At 37.9% G+C, this 24,263-nt stretch overlaps 1 protein-coding gene and 1 non-coding gene across 2 annotated transcripts in view; one reads left to right on the forward strand and one right to left on the reverse strand.

Moving 5' to 3' along the window:
* NCAPD3 (non-SMC condensin II complex subunit D3) overlaps positions 1 to 24,263 on the reverse strand; it is a 52,952-nt gene that overhangs the window by 17,528 nt on the left and 11,161 nt on the right. The window contains exons 8-24 of the mRNA XM_066365270.1: positions 22,973 to 23,106; positions 21,618 to 21,690; positions 20,418 to 20,543; positions 20,031 to 20,283; positions 19,544 to 19,600; positions 18,855 to 18,944; positions 17,222 to 17,295; positions 16,216 to 16,350; positions 14,824 to 15,044; positions 7,987 to 8,178; positions 7,581 to 7,678; positions 7,367 to 7,482; positions 5,677 to 5,784; positions 3,536 to 3,650; positions 3,334 to 3,441; positions 1,946 to 2,184; positions 956 to 1,035 (exon numbers count right to left, since the gene is read on the reverse strand). Of these exons, the coding sequence (XP_066221367.1) occupies positions 956 to 1,035; positions 1,946 to 2,184; positions 3,334 to 3,441; positions 3,536 to 3,650; positions 5,677 to 5,784; positions 7,367 to 7,482; positions 7,581 to 7,678; positions 7,987 to 8,178; positions 14,824 to 15,044; positions 16,216 to 16,350; positions 17,222 to 17,295; positions 18,855 to 18,944; positions 19,544 to 19,600; positions 20,031 to 20,283; positions 20,418 to 20,543; positions 21,618 to 21,690; positions 22,973 to 23,106 (2,219 nt within the window). The remainder of the gene's footprint in view (positions 1 to 955; positions 1,036 to 1,945; positions 2,185 to 3,333; positions 3,442 to 3,535; positions 3,651 to 5,676; positions 5,785 to 7,366; positions 7,483 to 7,580; positions 7,679 to 7,986; positions 8,179 to 14,823; positions 15,045 to 16,215; positions 16,351 to 17,221; positions 17,296 to 18,854; positions 18,945 to 19,543; positions 19,601 to 20,030; positions 20,284 to 20,417; positions 20,544 to 21,617; positions 21,691 to 22,972; positions 23,107 to 24,263) is intronic.
* LOC136396070 (small nucleolar RNA SNORA5) lies at positions 18,625 to 18,753 on the forward strand. Its single transcript, XR_010749495.1, has one exon. It is a non-coding gene; the product is annotated as a small nucleolar RNA SNORA5 (small nucleolar RNA).

Below are 24,263 nucleotides of genomic sequence, written 5' to 3' on the forward strand. Positions count from 1 at the left end.
TGCCAACTGTAGAAACAGAGAAAAGAAAGAGCTGGAGCTTCTGTGTCTGACTCTACACAGTATTAATCAGAACGTCTAACCTCTACTAGTTTATTATGTAAAATGCTCCCCCTTGGAAAACTATACCCAAAGGAAACCAAACAGAAATTCTTCCAGGGAACTCAGAGTAAACCACTGGTGACCATATTTAGAGTCAGAGGGACCCATTATTATAAACTATTTATAGTTCATGAACTTTATAAAGACCTATTTCCAACTATGGTAGCTTTTGCCCTGGTACTCAATACTGTATTCTATTTTCCAATTACATATTTGCTTTAAAAAGAATTATTCACGCAACATAATCTAGGTCAGGAAATTCTGTGAGATTTCAACACTTGAAAAAAAAATTTTTTTTAAATGATTGAATGACAGGAATTCAAACATGACAAGGCAACTCCCTCTGCTTCCAATTCTTAAGAAACAGCCATTTCCGAGGAACTTATAATTTGCATACTCCATTTCATACTGTCCAATTGTGTATTAATTCCTAGAATTCCTTCTTAAAATTTCTGCACTCAAAAGAAAATCTGAACTCCTTATCAAAACTCACGTTTTACTGAGTTATGTTCACCAGTCAATGGCCGCTGTTCCCTAGTTCCCTAGGACAAAGGCACGTACTGACCTTCTCTACTTTGTTAGTAAGACTGAGCACTGTTAGCAAATGTGCTCAATGCTGAGATTATTTAATGGTCAATTTGAACAAGTTTTTTTTTTTTTTTTAGACTTGTATGTAAAATAAAGCTTTGTTACATAACTTAGTTTTTAAAAAAAATCTGCTACTTACCTGGCAGACTGCCAAAACCTCACTGAATCCTAAAGAACTCAACTCTAAACCAATTTAAAAGAAAAGAGACCTAACACCAGAAATTAGGTAAATCACTTAGCTGCGTGACATGTGAGAGAAAAAATTCACCTGGCGATGTCTGGGTGTGAATCTATCACAGTGCTGACAAATCGAAAGAACAGAGAGCCCTTCCATTTCACAAATTCTTCCTGTACAAAAAGAAACAATATAATTAGGAAGGATTTTTTAATATATAAGCCTGGAAAGTATTCAGCCATAAAACCAACTGCTCACTTCCTTTTGTTTAACATCACACCCGTAGCCACTCAAGTCTGTCTGTGGCACATGAGCGGTTTGTTGGCACACAGCTCCCAAACGCCTTGAAAGCACACAGCAGCTGATGGTCACAAACAGAAGCAGAGGAATACGTGGCAAGGACAGCATCAAATCTACTGTATTAGAAAAATGACACACAGCTTTAAAGGGGAGTGTGCCACTGGCTCCTTAGTTCGATACATAGTGTATGAAAATATGAGTATTTAGAACATACTAGAATAGATGTACATCTTTAATGCCCTCTTTTCAAAGATCAAATGTTGTCTTCCACTCCTCATAGGCTAAACATGTTCTGAATGTGAATGACAGTATCTAATGCTTGGCAGCCCTTTCCAGGTCGCCAGGCTCTTTCACACACTAAACGTCACCCTGGACGCTCAGAGCAACTCTGCAAGACAGCCAGGGAAGACACTGTGAGCTGCACTTTACACACAAAGAGGTCACACCTGAGAAACACCGGCCTCCTCAAGAGCCAAGAAGAACGGAACTGGAATTAGAACTGTCTACTGAGTGTGCTTCCTACATGGCACTTATTTACAAAAATGAAAATGTACGCTGCTTGACAGGATATCTGAACAAACACCGAAAATAATTAGTAGGCAGTAACAATCTGTTTAAAAGGCTGTGCAGAACATTAAAAGAGTGATTATTTGAAACTGGAGATGAGGCTAATTATTTTTATATTCTACTACAAGCAGCACATTTCTTATGCTACTTCAATATTCCCTTAAACTAGAGGCGATGTCCAAGGGAAAAACATGACGGTCTAATTCTCATACAAACCTGCAAGAGATTGGTAAGCAAGATGAGCGTTTGCTTGCGGATGAACGGATCCGAGTCCTTCAGACACATGGAGATATTGGGAATGTACTTATCCACCATGACAGTGTACCGGATACAAAGATCACACATGACAACGACAACGTTGTTGCGAATGGCCACATCATTGCACACCTCCAGCTCTCTCACGAGGGTCGGGATGCTCTTCTTGGCCAGATCCTCATGCTGTAAGCACAGCTTACCTATCATAGAGAGGATGATTCATGACTTGATTCTATTCTAATAAGGCACAGATGCCAAAGTTTTCTCCAGGGATATGTTGCTATTTATTTTATTTAATCAAAGTTAAGACAGCATGTCAACATTCACAAAAAAAAAAAAAAAAAAAAAAAAAAAAAAAAAATATATATATATATATATATATATATAAAAGGAAAGAAAGAAAAAGAAATCAAAGGCAGACCAACTCATATTAAATATTAGAAAATTCAAACTAGCTAAGATAAAACATCTTCTCCAACCCCCCAGGATCTCATGAGATATATACTCCTTCATTGTAGTAAAATTATCTTCCTTTTAAAGTCAACAGTTGAATTTTGGAGTTATATAGTTACCTGGAAGATGACCAATAAAATTAATGATGAACTTGAAATCTGAACTAGATAATTAGGAAAGAATGATATAATCTCATTTACTTTATTTCTTTTTCAGAGGAGAAGGCTGCTGTTGAGTTTTATCTGTGGGGTATCTGTGTGTAACATGGCTGAGGAATGTTTTGCTCTTATTTGCAATTCTCATCAGATGTAAAAAAATATTGCAAAAAACATTCATGGCTCTTATCCAGCATAAAATACACAATCATACTAAAGAAAAAAAGAATTAAACTATAGGGGTTAGTGTTTTCAAGTAACACCAGTTTGAGTCCATGAAGAAACATGCTTAATACTGCATCCACCAGTTCCCGGAAGTAGCAAATAAACCATCTCTGTTCATAAACTGAACTGTAAATTTATTTTTTTCATTCTCAGAACTCAGTGTAGTATCTGTCACACAGTACTTGATGAATAGACTTTATGATGCTACATTATAGGTGTAAAAAACAAATCTCAGGAACAGGCATAATTGTAACAGATTAACATAACAACAAAAGCTCCCTACAGGGCGCACCTTGAGTCTGATGTGGGCAGTTGCCAACCCAGAGGTTCTCATTGTCAGCACTCTGGTGCACCTGCAGAGCTGTGTGCGCCTCTCAGAACTGCCTCAGAACTCCCAAGAACTGGAGTAAACAGATGCTCAGCACTATACAACTTGTTACTGGCTCATTTAAGACAAAAGGCTACCCAGGGACCTAGACTGCACAGCGATATTCCCCACACGCTCTTCTTACTTACCCAAGGTAATGATGGCGTGCGCTCTAATCACAGAAGGCATGACAGAGCCTCTGAACTGGGAGAGCGGTTGAGAAGCTGGGGCTTCGCTGCTTCCTTGAAAGGATGTTACTACGGGGACAGAAAAATGGGCTTATTTACAGCATTTCAGGGGTGAACCCAGACTTAAGATGGCATCTGCCAAGGATTCTTTTAAGTGCCTTACACTGATCTGCATCAGCAGAAGAAGCTAGAATGGACTGGATCAGAAGGAAGGCTCGCTTCTCCACTCTGGATGGACACAGTTGGGCTATATCTCCTAAGGTAAAAATATATTTCACCTGCAAAGACAATTGGTTTTGCAGTAAAAATAAAGCGAAAGAAAAATGAACTCTAGCTAGATTAAGGACACGTCAGTGGAGTACCTTTTTATTCCCCAATTTAAAACAACTATTTCTTTCATAAAAGTAGACATTTTAAAAATTCAGTCACTACTTAATAAAATTAATCCAAAATTAGGGTGACCAGATAAATTTATCAGCTACATCTAGATACTTCTGCAAGTTAAAGTGGGTAAAGGGGGACCTAGAACTACCAATTTATAATCCCACCACCTAAAGCTTACATCGTTATTATTTTGTATAACTTTCTTTTCAAAGTATTTTTAGTCACATGGCTTTATGTTTGCTTACCAAGAGCACTTACCAATCATAGTATTCTGAAATTTGCAATTATTATTTTCAATATTAGACACCCATTTGTGTCATTACACACAATAAATACATTTAATCACTACCTAAGTATGTTAAGAATTATGGATTCTTAACAATTATGCACAATTTATTGCATAATTCCACTCTTAATGAACATCTATGTTGTGTCCAGTTCTTTGCTATTGTTTGCATTGGGGCTGATGAATACCTTTGTTCCTTTGGGTAGGTTCTCCTTTCTTAAAAGTGACATGCAGGGTTAAAGGACATATAAACTGTTGTACATTTTAAAACATATTTTCAAATTGTCTCCCAGATGAGTTTACTGTTTAGATTCCTACCAAAAACTTGTAAGCACTGCTCCTCACCCTTGCCACTGTGTGTTTCAAGGACATACAGCTTGAGAGTTAAGTAATCCTGCCTTTAATAATCCCCAAATGAAGGGCTGATGCTAAATAGCAAAATGGTAAATAAAGGCTTATTTTAGATTAAGAAAGCTAATAAGAAGTTTGTTTTAAAAAATTCCTGAACATACTATACGTTAGTGAATTAAAGGAATATTTAAATAATATATAAAGAAAAGTGAAGTAAAGACTAATATATATAAAGACTATTGGGTAAAACCCCATTTACGGTATATTTTGACTAAAGAATAGATTTTGGTGATATATTTGAGAGTAAAAAAAAAAATCTTACAGTAAATACTGACTGGTCATATGAAGCATTTTCCTGAGTTTGGGCAGTGACTACAGACAAATTAGAAGAGCAAGATTGTCTAGAAACCCTGGATCAAGACCATTCTAAACATGGCCCCCTGACCTAAAATGTCTGAATTCCAATGATACTGATATCTTTATTCCTGATTTATATGTATATTGTATTAATGCCCGAGAAACAAATGGTCTTTCCTTTTAGCAAATCTAAACATGGTCTTCCATCACCAGGTCCAAGTACCAGGTGTCAATGCAGGAACTGAGCAGAAAAGAGAGGTACTCTGCTACATTACTTTATTGAACAAGTGTCAGATGTGAAATCAGAATTACCACGACATATTCTGTTGACAGATGGCCACTTGAATCAGAACACAGGTTCCCCGTTTATTGGCTCACAGGAATCCCTGGCGCTGACCCAATTTGTAAAGCAAGGATGCGTGTCAGACCATTTCACTGCTCCAAAGTCATTTGTATTTTCATTTTTCAAATACCTCATTTTATTTTAGACATGACTTTAGAACTGCTCAGCACTATTCCCTAGTTCTATAGTTTGATATTCAAAAAGCTCAGCAGACACATTATAATTTTAAAATCAAACAAACTAATCACAAGAACAACAAAAAAGTATACTTGCTGTATTATTTCCTCACCTTACTACTAATAATAATCCTGATTCTACCTAGCACACAACACTTACTGTTTCCCTTGTTGGATCAAGTACCTCAAAGGATCTAACTAGAGGAAGTATCAATATATACCATGTTTTCCTCCAGATAATAAGTACAAGAGAAAAAATAAATCAGTCATCAACAAAAAAATTCTTCAAAAGAGTAAGCTCTATGCTAGAAAAATCCTTTTCTGCTAATATTACAAAGTCATCTTTTTAAAAAAAAAAAACAACCGATATGAAGAGAAAACGATGATTAAGAAAATTAGTTCCTTACCAAAAGGTCTTCGTCCATATTTCCAGCTCCATCCTCCTTCAGCACGATGTTGGAGAGGCAGTGCACACAGGTGGAGAGGACATCCCCACACACCTGCTTCAGTAACTCCTGTGGCAAGTCAAAGGTCACCTCTGAAGATCCTATACTTCTATCAGACTACTCAAGAAACATAATTTTCTCAAGAAACTCTAGGATCTTCAAATGAATAAACCATAAGCCAAGGAAAACTAGCCATCAAGTTTTTGTATCTTTGTTCTTTTAGCAATCTGGCAATTGCTGACGTGAAATTTACCAAAGAACTATATACATGTATATATCTTAGACATGTACACACACACACACACACACACACACACACACACACACACACACATGCTTTTTTCCTTCAACATTTGCCCTATAAGAGCAAAGTGCATATATCTGGGAAGATCTAGTATGCTATTTTATAACAGACCTATAACAGCAATGCTCCTCCAATAATAAAAATATCGTAATTTGTCTGGCCTATGCAGAATTATGGTGAATTAACCACTGTAATAAACAGGCATAGTAAAAAGTAAATAGTTGTTATTCTTCTGAAATCTACTGTAGCTTACAACTAACTACACTAGACAGGGAGGGAGCCTGATCACATACTGCAACTCATTGACTTCAATTTCTTGAAGCGGCCGTTACAAAACCCTCAGGTTGAGATAAGTGGCCCCACCCCTGTATTTCACGTTGCCTGATGCACATTTCTATTTTAGGAATAATTATATCACATTGAAATGAACTGTTCACTTACACATCTCCCCAACTATTCTGTAGAAGCCTTAGGGAGAAACTCTGTCTTAATTACCTTCCCAGGACCTAGCCCAGGGGTAGTCAACTTTTTTATACCTATCGCCCACTTTTGTATCTCTGTTAGTAGTAAAACTTTCTAACCACCCACCGGTTCCACAGTAATGGTGATTTATACAGTAGGGAAGTAACTTTACTTTATAAAATTTATAAAGCAGAGTTACAGCAAGTTAAAGCATATAATAATAATTACTTAATCAAGTACTTTATGTTGGATTTTCGCTAAGTTTGGCAGAATAAATCTTTATGAAACAACTTACTATAGTTAAATCTATCTTTTTATTTATACTTTGGTTGCTCCGCTACCGCCCACCATGAAAGCTGGAACGCCCTCTAGTGGGTGGTAAGGACCAGGTTGACTACCACTGACCTAGCAGAACTACCACAAAGGTTATCAATGTCTGCCAAACTGTTGGCTAACCGTCATTATGGTCCAAATATATTTATTTCAATTACAGTTTACATTTAACATTCTTATGTATTAGTTCCAGCTGTAGAGCATGGTGGTTAAACAATCATGTAACTTACCAAGTGTCCCCTGGATATGCAGGAGGACATGCAAAGCTCTCACCAGCGCCCAACCTACAGCTTTGTTATTAAAAGACAACCGTGCAGAGTTCTCCACCAAGGTGGTGACTTTCTAAGGGACACGTATGTCTCTAGCAGCCAAGATCTTCTTGGAAAAGGTCAACTGCTTGTCACAGTAAGTGTTCCCTTTTGTTGTAGTAGTAGCTGCTGCGGACTACTCATCCCGACAGGTTCTCTATAGAGAACACTGCTCAAACTTCAAAACAGCAATATGCCTACTAAGTACAAACGACAAACATAGCCAGGAGGGTTTGTGGCATACCTGTTCCTCCACAGGTGTCTCTGCAGAGGCTCTACAGAGTCTTTGCAAAGTATCAACAGCTGAGCTGATCAACTCTAGAGACCACTGGAATCCATTAAGCTTACACTTGACAGCATCTAAAAGGGAAGTCAAACTGTTTAAGTCCAACTGCTCAAAACATACGTACATCAAGTGAAAGGTAACGCCTTTTCAAGATTCTCCAAGAGACACTCACCAGTCACCTTGTCTCGGGTACTCTTCGGAAGATGCTTTGCAATATGCCCGATAACACACAGAATATGTCCTAAGGTGCTTGAATTGGGATTCTGTTGACTAAGAAAAGGGCAGGAGAAATATCAATACAGAACAAAAGTAAATATTGTTGCCAACAAAATACTTTTCTTCTGGATGATTAATACCAGGGTAACATGGTTTGGGATTCAAGTTGTAAGAGCATGAGGGCACTTAAAGTACTTGGACAAAGAGTAAACTGAGAGTTAAAAACTTATTCCTACGTTTCATGCTTGTTTTTAAGCCCGAACTTAAGGAAAAGATCTGTGTATGAGAGTAGCTATAAAATAACCCGTTTCCATAGTACATAAACTTTAGTCCATTGGTAGCTAAACTGTAAGAATGCAAACCTGCTGATTTTCTCCCAGGACTCCATTACTTTGGAGTAGTCCAGCTTGGGAGATGAGCAAGCAATCTTGGAGAGCAGCATCCAGGCTGGTGCAGAGCGTTCTGTGCCCGTGTGGGACAGCATATTGTCGATAAAAGTAGATGAGAATTTATGTTTCTTGGACCAGATATGAAAAGCCTTATTTAAATAGCGGCTGGGAAAAAAGATGAGAAAGCAGAACTGTAACTATAGATATACAAAACTGTGAGCTCAGCCCCTTCCCAGGTTATCAATTTCTGCTGTTCCTGGACTCCTCACATATGACAGCCAAGGAGAGGTTCCTAGTTAGTGGCCCATTTGATACCAAACTAGGGATCTTTTTAATTTTATCATACAGAAAGAGGTATATTTATTTCTGCCCTCATAAAGTATTTATTTTTTAAAGCAAATAATAAAATTTCATAATTCATCTGAAAACCTTCCCATCCCCAGTCCCTATAAAATTTATATACAAACATAGAGGTCATGTTACCAGTCACAAATACATCCAGAGTTTATAAAGTTTTAGTGACAAAAAAAATGTAGACACTTATCCCTTTTTCAGTGGAAGGATTGAAGAGAAATGACATCTGAACATTTAAACATAGTGATATATATATATATATATATATAAAAAACATATATATATACAGGTATTTTAAGATTCTATTTAGAGCACTGGTCAGAAAGAGATTTCAGAAGAATAACAACTATTTACTTTTTACTAAACCTGTTTATTACAGTGGTTAATTCACCATAATTCTGCATAGGTCAGACAAATTACGATATTTTTATTATTGGAGGAGCATTGCTGTTATAGGTCTGTTATAAAATAGCATACTAGATCTTCCCAGATATATGCACTTTGCTCTTATAGGGCAAATGTTGAAGGAAAAAAGCATGTGTGTATCTGTGTGTGTGTGTGTGTGTACATGTCTAAGATATATACATGTATATAGTTCTTTGTAAATTTCACGTCAGCAATTGCCAGATTGCTAAAAGAACAAAGATACAAAAACTTGATGGCTAGTTTTCCTTGGCTTATGGTTTATTCATTTGAAGATCCTAGAGTTTCTTGAGAAAATTATGTTTCTTGAGTAGTCTGATAGAAGTATAGGATCTTCAGAGGTGACCTTTGACTTGCCACAGGAGTTACTGAAGCAGGTGTGTGGGGATGTCCTCTCCACCTGTGTGCACTGCCTCTCCAACATCGTGCTGAAGGAGGATGGAGCTGGAAATATGGACGAAGACCTTTTGGTAAGGAACTAATTTTCTTAATCATCGTTTTCTCTTCATATCGGTTTTTTTTTTTTTTTAAAAGATGACTTTGTAATATTAGCAGAAAAGGATTTTTCTAGCATAGAGCTTACTCTTTTGAAGAATTTTTTTGTTGATGACTGATTTATTTTTTCTCTTGTACTTATTATCTGGAGGAAAACATGGTATATATTGATACTTCCTCTAGTTAGATCCTTTGAGGTACTTGATCCAACAAGGGAAACAGTAAGTGTTGTGTGCTAGGTAGAATCAGGATTATTATTAGTAGTAAGGTGAGGAAATCATACAGCAAGTATACTTTTTTGTTGTTCTTGTGATTAGTTTGTTTGATTTTAAAATTATAATGTGTCTGCTGAGCTTTTTGAATATCAAACTATAGAACTAGGGAATAGTGCTGAGCAGTTCTAAAGTCATGTCTAAAATAAAATGAGGTATTTGAAAAATGAAAATACAAATGACTTTGGAGCAGTGAAATGGTCTGACACGCATCCTTGCTTTACAAATTGGGTCAGCGCCAGGGATTCCTGTGAGCCAATAAACGGGGAACCTGTGTTCTGATTCAAGTGGCCATCTGTCAACAGAATATGTCGTGGTAATTCTGATTTCACATCTGACACTTGTTCAATAAAGTAATGTAGCAGAGTACCTCTCTTTTCTGCTCAGTTCCTGCATTGACACCTGGTACTTGGACCTGGTGATGGAAGACCATGTTTAGATTTGCTAAAAGGAAAGACCATTTGTTTCTCAGGCATTAATACAATATACATATAATTCAGGGTTGCTTGGTTAGATAGAGTACTGTCCAAAGTACAGAGGTTGCCAGTTCAATCCCCAGTTAGGGCACATATAGGAAAAGATCTATGTTCCTATCTCCCCTCCTTCCTCTCTCACTAAAAATCAATCAATAAAAAAATAAATAAAAAATTAAAAAAGGCTTTATTTATTGATTTTACAAGGAGGGGGTAGCAAGAAGTATCAACTCATACTTGCTTCACTTCAGTTGTTCATTGGTTGCTTATCGTATGTGCCTTAACTAGGCAAGCCCAGAGTTTCAAATCGGCAACATCAGCATTGTAGGTTGACAATCTATCTACTGTGCCACCACAGGTCAGGCTAAATACAGTGATATGAAATGAGCTAAATTTTGCTATGACTTGCCAGTACCACTCAGAAATACGTATTTCAAATCTTTTAAAAATAAAACAACAAAATGCTTCTGTTGTATTGTAGAGTTTGTGTTATGTCAGTTTTTAAAACATTTATTTTCCTTCCTCCCACTAAAAGAGATCTTACCATTCATGAGACAAATATAACATTATATATATGTTTAAATGAAGAGAAAAAAACCCACTCCTTCCAATTAAGTTTTCTGACTACTAGGAAAACACACACACACACACACTTTCTCATGAAATGAAAAAACAAGGAATTCTCAAAGATTGCAAAAGGCAACTGTAACAAAATAAGCATATTTATCCACAATAAGCATATGCAAGTTAATAAGTGGTTTTATTAATAAATTAGCTATTGATAAAATCTCAGCCCTGGGAGATGTGGGAAAATACTCATTTTGACCAGAAGTAAAGTGCAGAAACATGACATGGAGCCAGAAAGGAACTGCAGATCGATCCCAGGGGGTGATTTTCTAACTGACTGACTTTTGGCACTTGGGGAAAAATCTCAGCAACTCTCTGGATGGAATTGTTATAAGTGTCAGCAGGGCTGATGTGAACTCAAAATAGTACTCCTATTATTTCATTTTATATGCTCTGGCTTTTGTATACAAATAGCCTTGCTTCCTGAGGCCTAGAAATGGGCACCTCCCTCCCCCCCTTTTGTATCTGTGGCCTCTAACAGAGTGGCTGGCACAACAGGCTTGTATGTCCCCCAAAAGCAGTCAAGTATTTATATGAGGATGGGAACTGCTTTTATTTGCCATGTGGTCCAGGAAAAGAAACAGGCTTTGGAAGTCAGATAGGATTGAGTCTCAACCTGACATGTCAATGATTTGATCTCAATGTTCTTTATTTATTTATTTATTTATTTATTTATTTATTATTTATTATTTATTTATTTGTGTTAACATGGTTCTAGTGTTCCACTCATATAATATCCTCAACCCCCTCCATTATGCCTTATGCCCCATGCAGTCTCTGTCCATTCCCATTTCACCTTCTTTAACCCCTCTTCCTATCTCTATCCCCCTTTCCCTCTGCAATCAATGTTCCCCTTTTTATCAAGGGTATGAGACCTTCTTCGTAGAGATGCTAAAAGTAAGTGAAATAGTATATGTTTAAAATTCTGGCATGGCCCTGGCCAGTTGGCTCAGTGGTAGAGCGTCGGCCTGGCGTGCAGGAGTCCCAGGTTTGATTCCCGGCCAGGGCACACAGGAGAAGCGCCCATCTGCTTCTCCAGCCCCCCCCCTTCCTCTCTGTCTCTCTCTTCCCCTCCCGCAGCCGAGGCTCCATTGGAGCAAAAAGATGGCCCGGGCGCTGGGGATGGCTCCTTGGCCTCTGCCCCAGGCACACTAGAGTGGCTCTGGTCGCGACAGAGCGACGCCCTGGATGGGCAGAGCATCGCCCCCTGGTGGGCGTGCCGGGTGGATCCCGGTCGGGTGCATGCGGAAGTCTGTCTGACTGCCTCCCCGTTTCCAGCTTCGGAAAAGTAAAAAAAAAAAAAAATTCTGGCATGTAGTAAGTTCTTGAAATAGCTTTAAAAAATCTAGATATGTCTAGTCTTATTGCAGATAGTTTACAACATAATTTTTATCTGATGACTTTCCAAAATCTAGATACATGCCAATCAACAGTATTTTAAAATTTATAAGAATCACAAACAAAATAAGTGATGTTTACTATAGCAAGCCAACAGAATGGGAAAAAAGAATTCTCTGAACTTCAAAATCTCAAATTTGGCGCCTCTGTAATAACTCCTCAAGTTGCGCAGTTCCCGAAAAACTTCCCAATTTGCCCCTCAGCTCCACAGCTGATTATAAGCCATCCCTTACCAAGTCAGGATGTGACTCAACACACAATAACCTAGTTCTCTTCAAAAGCCTCGTTGTCCTCTATCCTATATCAAAACCAACTGACACTCTTCAGTACTCATTTTATGTGACCGCTACTAGACATGATTGGCCACTTTTTTTTGCCCTTAAACTCTGGTATTTATCTCTTTTTTTCACTTCACTAATGCCTTTTCTTCTAATCACTTTAATTGCAGCTTTTGATAAGCTCTAGTCTTAGTCCCCTTCTCTTTCTACAACCTAACTCTGGGTGACCTCGTTCATTACCAAGAGCTCTCCACTCTGACTAGGACAAAGTATCGCAAGTACACATTTATAACCGGACTTCCATAGCCAGCCTTTCTCTCCCTCATTCCCCAATGGTCCAACCTCTGCTTTCCATACCTCAGCCAACGGCAATCCCACTGACCAGTTATTTTAGTACTCTTGGAGCCTGTAGGCTTCTAAGCCTTTGCACTGCTATTTTCCTTTTTTTTTTAATTTTTATATTTTCTGTATTTTTCTGAAGCTGGAAACGGGGAGAGACAGTCAGACAGACTCCCGCATGCGCCCGACCCGGATCCACCCGGCACGCCCACCAGGGGGCGATACTCTGTCCCTCCGGGGCGTCGCACTGTTGCGACCAGAGCCACTCTAGTGCCTGGGGCAGAGGCCAAAGAGCCATCCCCAGCGCCTGGGCCATCTTTGTTCCAATGGAGCCTCGCTGCGGGAGGGGAAGAGAGAGACAGAGAGGAATGAGAGGGGGAGGGGTGGAGAAGCAGATGGGCGCCTCTCCTGTGTGCCCTGGCCGGAAATCGAACCCGGGACCTCTGCACGCCAGGCCAACGCTCTACCACTGAGCCAAATGGCCAGGGCCTGCACTGCTATTTTCTGTCTGGAAAACCTCACTAGTGTGACCACCTGGTTCATTTCTACTTAATCCACCTCTGGGAATGAGTTAACTCATGCCACCATTTTTAGGATGCCATTCTAAGCTAAAAAAAAAAAAAAAAATGTGTGTGTGTGTGTGTATAAAAAATTTGCTCCTGTAACTAAGTCATTTTCTACTAAAACCGAGAATTTATTTTGTCTCTTCCCATTAGACTGAGCAACTTGAATAGAGAAAGTGCACTGATTTCCAACAACCTTCAGTATTTATTGACCTTGTAGTTTGTATGCTTTTCTATGCCTATTGTATAAATATTTCAACATAAAAGTTTCTTAAACAGAAAAATAAATGAATAAACCTCCCAGTGGCTTCTCCTGTTTTGTTGTTTTTTTGGTGAAGAATGACTACTACTCTTCATTTCCCTGAAGCTTAAATAGGTTGGGCATGTGTATGAAAAGCAAAAAAATAGTTGATTTTATGGCTGGCTAACTTCCCCCTCATCTAGGATTTCAGGAAAGTAAAGTATGTAGCTGGTACAGAGAAAGTAATGAGTGAACACATTTTCATGTATAGAGTTTTAACACCAAACTTACAAAACCTTAAGAGATTGCGTGGTCCAGTTGGCCGTTCTTACAAACTAGGAAACTAAGACCCAGAGCATTAATGTGATTTGCCAGTGCCACAGAACAGGATTTTATGATACTGAGTATATTACTCGTTCTATTGTAGAATTCCTTCATAACTACATGTAAATAAATAGAGAAGTGTTGCTTATATAATTTTTTTTAAAAAAGGAAAAGGCAGTTAACGTAGCACAAACACACACTAGTTCTAGGATTACTGCAGAATAGATGAAAATTTATCATTGCAAATGCTCACTACAATGTTCACTGTGTATGTCTGCTCACTAAATGTTATTGAACGGGCATGACCAGGCGGTGGCGCAGTGGATAGAGCATCGAACTGGGATGTGGAGGACCCAGGTTCGAGACCTCGAGGTCGCCAGCTTGAGTGCAGGCTCATGTGGTTTGAGCAAAGCTCACCAGCTTGGACCCAAGGTCGCTGGTTTAAGCAAGGGGTTACTCGGACTGCTGTAGCCCCACAGTCAAGGCACATATGAGAAAGCAATCAATGAACAACTAAGGTGTTGCAATGAAAAACTGATGATCGATGCTTCTCATCTCTCTCCGTTCCTGTCTGTCCCTATCTATCCCTCTCTCTGACTGTCTTTGTAAAAAAACACAAAACAACAAAAAAAATGTTATTGAATGGAAAAAAATACTGCAGTGTCAATAAGTCAACCAATCCAGTAAAATGGTAGAAAATGTTTAACTTGTAAAAACTATAAAGTTATCTTTCAAAATAACTAACATTGAGAAAAGTTAACAAACCATATCCATCAGTGCTTTTTATTACATCTGTATTAAGATACCAACTTAAAACTGGAGCACACTCAGAGAAAAGAAAAGGAAGTGATCAAAAGCTTCACAAAAGAGTCAGCACAAAAATGCTGAGAGATTTGAATTAGGTCAAGAAAAACAGACCAAAATTGACTCTCCAAATATACTAAGTAATTTAGAAAGCTGACTTTCCCAGATCAATACAGAAATTTATTAATTAAAATTGTCCTTAAGTCAGAATTCACATACCTCAATTCTTGGCTTTCTGTGCTGAGGAGAGCAAGCAGTGCCCAAGCTAGCACCTGGCTGTCATCTTCACTGTGAAACTTATTGAAATGCTTAATGTTCTGCAACAGGAGCTGGTCAAGGCACTCCAGGGCCTTTTCCTGCACCGTGCTCTCACAGTCCATCACCACTGGGGTGATCCCCATCAGCCAGGCTTTCTGTATCTGAACACATCTCGGGTGGGCCTTTAGGAGTAAAAATTACGAAGTCATAAAGAAGCCTAACGCTATTAAAAGTCTAACTACAAATCAGTGAAGTTATGATCCATGTTTTGAGACATGTTAAAACTAGATGCACACACAACTACAAGTAGATCATAAAAGTAAAAAACACAAAAACTCACAATATTTTAATGATACATGAAAACGAAGTTCAATCCCTCGTTATTGCCAATCAGTGCATATTGTAATTTTAAACTTATAAAGTCATTATTTTGTTATTAGTAATAAATCAGTACTTTTTGGTAGTTCGAGATTGAAGGCAAATAATAAATATTTATCCCAAGAATTAATTAGAATAAATGCTACCAGAGAAGTAAAAAAAATGCATTGTTTAATGCCTTTTACCATGAAGCAAAGAAAAAATATGCCCTAAAAGTTTTCAAAAGCTAATTACTTGGAAGCAATAAATTATATCTAGGATTACTGGTTCTGTTCCTTTGGCAATAACACCTATATAAGGCTTAATGAACAAATTAGTCTGACCAGGCGTTGGCATAGTGGATAGAGCGTCAGCTTGGGACGCAGAGGACCCAGGTTCAAATCCCTAAGGTCACCGGCTTGAGCGTGGGCTCATCCAGCTTGAGTGCAGACTCATAGACATGACCCCATGGTCACTGGCTCGAGACTAAAGGTTGCTGGCTTAACCACGGGGTCATTCGCTCTGCTGTAGTCCCCCGGTCAAGGCACATATGAGAAAGTAATCAGTGAATAGCTAAGGTGCTGCAAGGAAGAACTGATGCTTCTCATCTCTCTCCCTTCCTATCTGTCTGTCCCTATCTGTCCTTCTCTCTGACTCTCCCTCTGTCTCTGTCTCTCTCACTAAAAAAAAAATTTAATCTAGGCCTTTGGCCTAACTAAATTAATTTTAAAATTCCTATTTCTATGTGAGATTTGAGCTGAAGTCAAGAAAGGCTAACCATTTGCATTCTCTAGCTTTAGTTCCTAATTATGTGTAATATGAAATGCAATCTATCCTATGTAATTAAAATATTCTTCTTCTTTTCTCTTATACTGTATAATAAACTTGTAGAGTTTCCTCCAGTCAACTTAATATTTAGCAACAAGCAATTATTACACTAAATTATGTTTTAATGTAAAATACCATGCATTAGACACATAACGCCTTGCCCCTCACCATAAGAAGTTCAGTAAGAGACTGTAAAGCCTGCTTCCGGACAGACACTGCAGGGTCCCGGCACTGCTCCTGAAGAATTGATAGCTCTTCTGTCATACCTGAGATGTTGCAGTGTTTCAGAATACTCACCAGCACCTAGAAGGTGCACAGACAACATGAAGTGATGACTTACATGCAGTATAAATGCAAAAAGACAAACTAGAGACATAAATACTTCCTTCATGTTCATGGTTTTTAACATTTTTAAGGTCAAGGATCTATCCCTTCTCCCAGGAGCATCCTACCGTTTAGAATCTGATGAGAGCTAAGGCCTCTCTCCAAAGAAAACATGACATACACTTTACATAAGCAAGTATTTACAAACACTTTCAGTGGTTTCACAAACCCTATCAAAATCTGTGCATGGGCCCCAAGCTAAGAATCCAACTCTAAGGATATAAATTTGTGATTATTAAAAAGCCAGCAACCACCTGACCAGGCGGTGGTGCAGTGGATAGAGCGTCGGACTGGGATGCGAATGACCCAGGTTTGAGACCCCAAGGTCGCCAGCTTGAGCGCGGGCTCATCTGGTTTAAGCAAAGCTCACCAGCTTGAACCCAAGGTCGCTGGCTTGAGCAAGGGGTCACTCAGTCTGCTGTAGCCCCACAGTCAAGGCACATATGAGAAAGCAATCAATGAACAACTAAAAAGTGCCACAACAAAAAACTGATGATTGATGCTTCTCGTATCTCTCTGTTCCCGTCTGTCTGTCCCTATCTATCCCTCTCTCTGTCTCTGTAAAAAAAAAAAAAAAAAAAAGTGAGCAACTCAGCAGGAACACTTAAAAACAGGTAAGTTCACTTAATGTAGTTGAGATTCAACAGAATCAAGTTGAACTGATGTTAAGTGAAAAGTAAATCAAGTAACTAATATGGCAGGAGGATTTTTTTTTAAATTCTCTTGCATTTCTAAGCTTTTAGTGCTTAAAAAGAGAGCACATTATAGAATGTCTAGAAAAGACTCAGACCTGGAGTGCAGACTTCCTAACGTTGGTCTTCTCATCCCTGATTCTCTTTCTCAGCATTGCCATGACACACCTTTCTGTGGAGGAAATGCCAGTCATTAGAGTCTGGAAAAGACTGTACAGTAGCTGACACCTCACCTTAAAATACCGAGAAAATCTAAGAAACTGACTAATTACCTTTTTAATAAAAATCAGAGTATAAAATGAGGTAGAAACAGTAAAAATTCAAATAATTAGCTATTCATAATGAAAAAAGGATAGAATTAGAGTTAAAAAAGGGCAAAAATTCTAGAATATTAAAAATTCAGTTTTACTGGCTCCTATGTCTAAAATTTTGAATAAATTATTTAGATCTTCTTTTTCATTTAGCTACAAGTAGAAATATCTAAACCACAGGGTATTTTTTAAAGACTAAATAATATAACTATATAACAGCAGCTTTAAAACTTTTCAATCACAGGCCCCTTTACAACACTATTAAAAATTACTGAAGGCTCCTAAGAGCTTTTTTTAAAAACTTGAATTACATGCTTTAATCTAAATTAGAAATTTAAACTGAGGATTATAAAACAAATAATTCATTTGAAATAAAAGACATGCCTATATGAAGAATATATTTTAAATAAAATAACTGTACTTAAAAAAATTAGTAAAAAGAATGGCATTGTTTTATATTTTTGCAAATTCTTTAAGTCTGGCCTAATAAAAGGCAGCTGGACTCTCATCTCTCCTCTTGCCTGTGATCTGTCACATTTTCACGTCATGGCATCTCTGGAAAACCTCAATTTATACTTGTGGGAAAATCACGAGTGCAGAGCTAAATAATGTCTCCAGATTATTATGAAAACAGTATTAACTTCATGATGTGCTGAAGAACACTTAGTACTCAACACATGTTGAGAACTGCTGATCGCTAAGAAAGCAAACTAAAAAATGAATCAGAGAATGGAGAACAACACAGAAAAGAAATGAAAACGTCAAGTTCCTTGAAAAGATAACAAAATAAACAAACTAACAGACCAAATAAGAAAATAAGAGAGAAGATTCAAATTGCTAAAATCAGGAATGAACAAAGGAATATTACCAACCTTACAGAAATTTTTAAAAAAGTAAAAATATACTATAAACATTTTATGTTAACGAATTAAGTAACCTAGATGAAATAGACAAATGTCTAAAACAATATAAACTATAGAAACTGATCCAAGAAGAAATAGAAAGTCTGAATACACGTATAACAAGTCAAGATAACGAATTAATAACCATAAAACTTCCCACATATGCACAAAAGCCCAGGAATTACTAAAGAATTCTACCAAATGTGAAAACAAATATTAACACCAATTTATATACACATATCTGCCTCTCCCACTTCTTCTTAAGAAACAGAACTGTATCTTATTAAAAGCTGTATCCACAGCCCCTGCACCCCCATAGCAGGGGCTGGCCCAGATGCTGCTACAGCAAAGCTCCACTGCTCATGGGCTCTGGGTTCCTGCCCTGGGGCCTGGGGATAAGTTTGGCTGTGGACATGGGGGGGGGGGGGGTAGAGTGAATTAATCAGAAAAAAATATGTAAGGCGTTTAGATTCTACTTATAGTGATTACTTATCTGATTGTGAGAAAATCCAACGTACCCTTAGAGCCAACTGTTTCCCTGCTGTCTGTATTATTCGTCACCCCTGAAATTCCAGAAGTGTTAGGTGTCTGCTTCTGATAGGAAAAAACTTAAAAATAATAAATTAGAAAAAGGGATCAGTCATTAAAGTAAATATTTATTACACCTTTTATTAATATAAATATGGCATATTATACACTTAAGTTACCACATCATTACTGAAATGAATTTCAATTTGTTGAAGAAAAAAGCACAATATTATATTAGATAAAAATAGAGCTAGAAGAACCTTTCAAATATCCAGCTAGTCCTTTAAATAAAAAAATAATTATTTGGCCCTGGGCAGTTGGCTCAGTGGTAGAGCATCAACCTGGCATGTGGAAGTCCTGGGTTTGATTACTGGTCAGGGCACACAGAAGTGACCATCTGCTTCTCCTTCCTTCCTCCTTCTCTCTCTCTTCCTTTACCACAGCCATAGCTTGACTGATTCGAGCACACTGGCCCTTGGTGCTGAGGGCGGCTCTGTGGAGCCTCTACCTCAGGCACTAAAAATAGCTTGGTTGGGAGCATCAGCCCCAGATGAGTTTGCTGGGTGGATCCCGGTCAGAGTGCACTAAAGTCTGTCTCACTATCTTTCCTCCTCTCATTTAAAAAAAAAAAAAAATAGAAGACGATTATTCAGTATGTAAAAATATATTGACCCATTACCTGATGAATTTTTCAGTAAAGTACCAGGGTAGCTCTCTATTCCTAAAACTGTAGGACCTAAAAACAAGCAGATAGAGAAGAAGGAAAAAGTCAGAGTATCATAAACCCTAAGTAAATATTCAGAGGAATCAAAACCAAAAACAATTAGGCCTAAAGAGACAACAAACTCTAAACTGCTGATAACTAATAATGTTCTCCTTGAGTAGCATTTGAAATGAATGAGGCACAATACGGCTACTACCCAACAATGCAAAGTAATAGTGAAGGCAGCCAGCAATCTCACTTCTAAAACATGAATCTGTGAAGTACTTAAAATGGCCTTTCAAATGTATAAAAATATTTCAACAATACAATCTACTGAAGTAAGTTTGTAAAAGTGTGTCATACCATATTGATTATTTTTGCCACAACAAAGACTGACTCCCTGGTAGTCCAATGCTTGATAAGCATAAGACCAATTCCATTTCACGATGATCACCACACTTACTGTTAAGCAGAAATTCCAGTATGCTATCCGATGCAGTGTTAACAGACAACTCCAGGCAATGTACAAAACTGGACAATGCCTTGCTGCGGACAGTCGGTGCCTTGTCTAAACAACGATCAAACATGATGTCCTGCACCAAGAACTTATGCTTTAAGAACTTCTGATGCTCCAAGGAGACTGTGATGTCTGCCTCTCTTTCTGGCAGTTCCAGCAGAGCTAAGGCAACATCAAGAGTAAAAACCCTGTGTGGGATCTGGTAAAGGAAAATCACAAGAATCTCCATCACACAGGAATAAACACCAAAGGACCCCGTATGTAATCAGTGCTGCCTGTCATTAGAAGGTTACAGAACCAGGAACCAAGATTGTATGCAGATGCGTCTCTTACCTTGGAACTTCGTGAATATCTGTAAAGCCAGGCAATGAATGTAGTATATTCCCCACAAGGCAGTTTGCTGAGCAGCTGTACCAGAGACTGAGCTGCATAGGTCCGATACTCTGATTTATCGACGACCTGAAACATAAACACTGGGAAGCTGTCAACCTAGACACCTGAAACATGCTGTAATGAGTGGAAAGTACCTGAACGGGACTATAACTAGCTCAGTGATCTTTAAGTGTGATATAAAATGACTAATTTTAGGTTTCAGGCCCCTTTGAAAACTAACTTATTACAAATTTATAGGCCCTCTCCTCAGAAATGTAAATTTAATACAATTGCAGGGAGTTTATGAACCCCTAGGATCTATAGAATTTAAGTTAAGAATTATTTGTCTGAACAGTTATAAAAACTTAAGAGATAATCATAAAAATTTGCACATTAACTGAATATCTGGTAATATTAAAGAATTACTGTGCATTTTGTGATTATGTTTTTGAAGAGTTATTATCCTTTATAGAGATACATATAAGTACCTACATGAGAAAGACTATAATGAAATTTGTTTTAAAAAATCCAGTGTGGCCTGACCAAGGGATTGCGCAGTGGATAGAGCATCAGATTGGGATGCGGAGGACCCAGGTTTGAGACCCCGAGGTTACCAGCTTGAGCGTGAGCTCATCTGGTTTGAGTAAGCCTCACCAGCTTGAGCCCAAGATCGCTGGTTTGAGCAAGGAGTCAGTCTGCTGTAGCCCCCTGGTCAAGGCACATATAAGACAGCAATCAACAAACAACTAAGGTGCCACAACGAAGAATTGATGCTTATCATCTCTCTCCCTTCCTGTCTGTCCCTCTCTCCAACTCTGTCTCCGTCACAAAATAAACAAATAAATAAAATAATGCTTAAAAAAATCCACTGTGCACATGTTTGGGGAATAATACCTTTTAGAGGTATAACTGACAAAAATTGTTGAAGATGGATGCTCATCACCCTAGTCTCTTCTTTATATATTTGAAAACTTCCAAAGTAAAAGGTTTTTTTTATTCCCAAAAGAATACTGTCTAGGGAAACCTAGTGAATATATTAAACAAAACTACATCTTAGTGATGACACAGACTCATTCCTAAGAACAAAAACACATAGACAACATACACATTTACTACATATATATTATAAATTTTAGTAATTATTATTAAAGCAACTAGTACCTTAGCACAGATGTGCTGCAATAAGATACGAAGAACTGGGTATACATTTTCCTTTAGTTCATCCACAAGTGAGCTATTAAGAAAGAAATAGATAATACATCTCTTGTTTACAATATACCTATAATTACAATAAAATAGTCATTTTCTTTGACTCCTCTCAAAAACCACTGTACTTATGTTTTAGAAATCCTAAATATTAAAAGCAATCTGTCCCCACAGCGAGTAAAAAGTAAAGACAAAGTGTCATAGCAGGAAACTATTTCCTACTCTCAAGCAGAATTTCAGAGAGATATTGCTAAGCAGACAGTTACAGTCAAGGAAGACCAAATGTGCAATCTTCATAGGGCTATTTGGACTATTTAGCAAATTTCATATTAAGACTCTTAAAAGATATCATTTTGGGGTAAGTAGACGGAGACACAGCACCATCTCGTGGTAGTTTAGTGAAATGCAACTAATTCAGTGCATTTGAAACAGCACCTCTCCAAATGTTACCCCAAGAAATTATTCTAATGCTGACATTTGACCCATTTTTAGTTAAGTTTACATGCACCATTATAGGAGTACTACTCCATCATGAACTCTGACGAAAAAAATCAAAGTCAGGGTTCCATTTAAAACGTTTTCTTTATTTAATGACAGTTTATACCTAGGTTTTACCATCCCCAAATCTTCAACTAACTGCATTACACATAGTATGTACAGACTCATGTACGTACTGACTACTTTTTTTTCAACCACCAGATATTCAATAAGGGAGGGGAAGAAAAAGAGTCAATGACAGCAAATGTCTTTCCCAATAACACTAAAAGCATGGAACGTTTTAGGTGAAGCTAAGTGACTCATTAGGGAAAAAGTCTATCGATTATTGCCAAAGAAGTAAAAAACACCTTAATTCTTTCATCAAGCAAGCACTTTCTGTAGGAGGAAGAGAATAGAAAAGTGACAAGAAACAAGGACAGAGCGGCGAGGAACAAACAATAGGAAAGAGACTCGGAGGAGAGAGAACTAGAGGGCAGGAGGAGGCAGACCTGCTGGAGTGGTCAATACCGAAGCAGACGACGGAACAGAGAAGATGCAACCAGCCCGGCTCAGAGGCTAACCTTCCAGGCTGGCAAAAATCAAGCTGGGCTGGTGTGGGCCCACAACTACTGATCCCTTATCCCTTCAACAGGCTCCACTGCAGAGGTGACCCGTAGTGCCCCAGACCACATGACCCACATGAGCTGTAAAGTGCTTTATTGTGACCCCCCCTCCCAAACCACACACACGCCAGAGATTTTTAGTTTCCATAGATGATATAAATCTTGGTTATAATGGGCCCAGAGGATTAGAAAAAAATGCTAAGGCTTCACCTGATAAACTGGACTGCCTGGTTTCTGCTACTGATGACTGATGAAGTAATAGTCAGGGGGCCGTGATGGGATCCTTCACCTACTTCTAACATTAGTATTACATTTAGCATTTGATGGAGAACACAACTGATAACCTAGAAGAGAAAAGAAAATTCCATTTAAGGCATAACGGAGAATCCTTGAAGACAGGGTACGGATGTGTTTCTCAGAAAGTTATCAGGCATTCAATAAGTGCCCAATGTAAAGAGTGTGAAAACACCGCTTACAGATAACGATACGAATACCGTGTAGATTCCTCTGCATCCTCACATCAAGGCAAAAAGAATCAGCTGTCACTTACAGATGGCAAAGAATGCTACTGATAATCACTTATAGGAAAACGGAAAAAAGAACGATATTCACACTTGTATTTTACCTAAAGTTTACAAAGGACCGTCCGATATATCATCTCATGTCATTTATTTTCATCCAGTAAATCATTCATTTATTCATCCAGTAAACAAAACATTTGCTAAAAACCAACCATGTAGCAGGGATTGCTTCAAGCACATTCATATCTATTACTAGATTTTACTATACTTCCTCTTAAACCTTACAATTCCATAACAAGGAATTTCCATTTTACACATATTATTTCCCGTTTATACATATAAAACAGACTCTAAAGGTGAGTTGTCCAAAGCCAACTAATTAAAGGCCAAAGTTGCCTAACACCAAGTCAGTACTTCCTCATTTAAAAAATGCTACATCTTTAAAGACACATGGTAAACCTAAAAGGGTACTTTTCATCCATTCTATTCTTTAAAATCTTAAAAAAAAAAGTGGGCATGAAAATTAAAGCCGTACTATGAATTCTAACACATCCATATCATAGAAATAATAATAAGATAATAAAAAATGGAATGTTTTTTTAAACAATAGGCATTGTGTTGAGCAACTGACAAGCATCGCTTTCATCTGTGAGGAAGGTAAGCCTTTTAGGCGTTTTGTCCAGAGGAGAAAACTGAGGCTTTCACAAGGTTGAGTAGCTCACACAAGGACACAGAGTAAGTGGTGGAACCAGAATCCGAACAGAAACGCACTTTAATTACCCCAAGTGCCCCAAACCTTCTTTTTAACCACCTTGTTACTGTTTCCTAGATGTTAAATACATCACAGCCACCAAAAGCCACATGAATGACCTTAGTCTACCATACTTTTTTACAAAATCTTATTTTATTAATGACATTTGAGTTTAGTAATACCATAATGCTAAACTAATCCTAACTCAAATGTTTAGAGTAGTGATGCA

The sequence above is a fragment of the Saccopteryx leptura genome, chromosome 2 (genome assembly GCF_036850995.1).
Source record: "Saccopteryx leptura isolate mSacLep1 chromosome 2, mSacLep1_pri_phased_curated, whole genome shotgun sequence".
Lineage (NCBI taxonomy): Eukaryota > Metazoa > Chordata > Mammalia > Chiroptera > Emballonuridae > Saccopteryx > Saccopteryx leptura.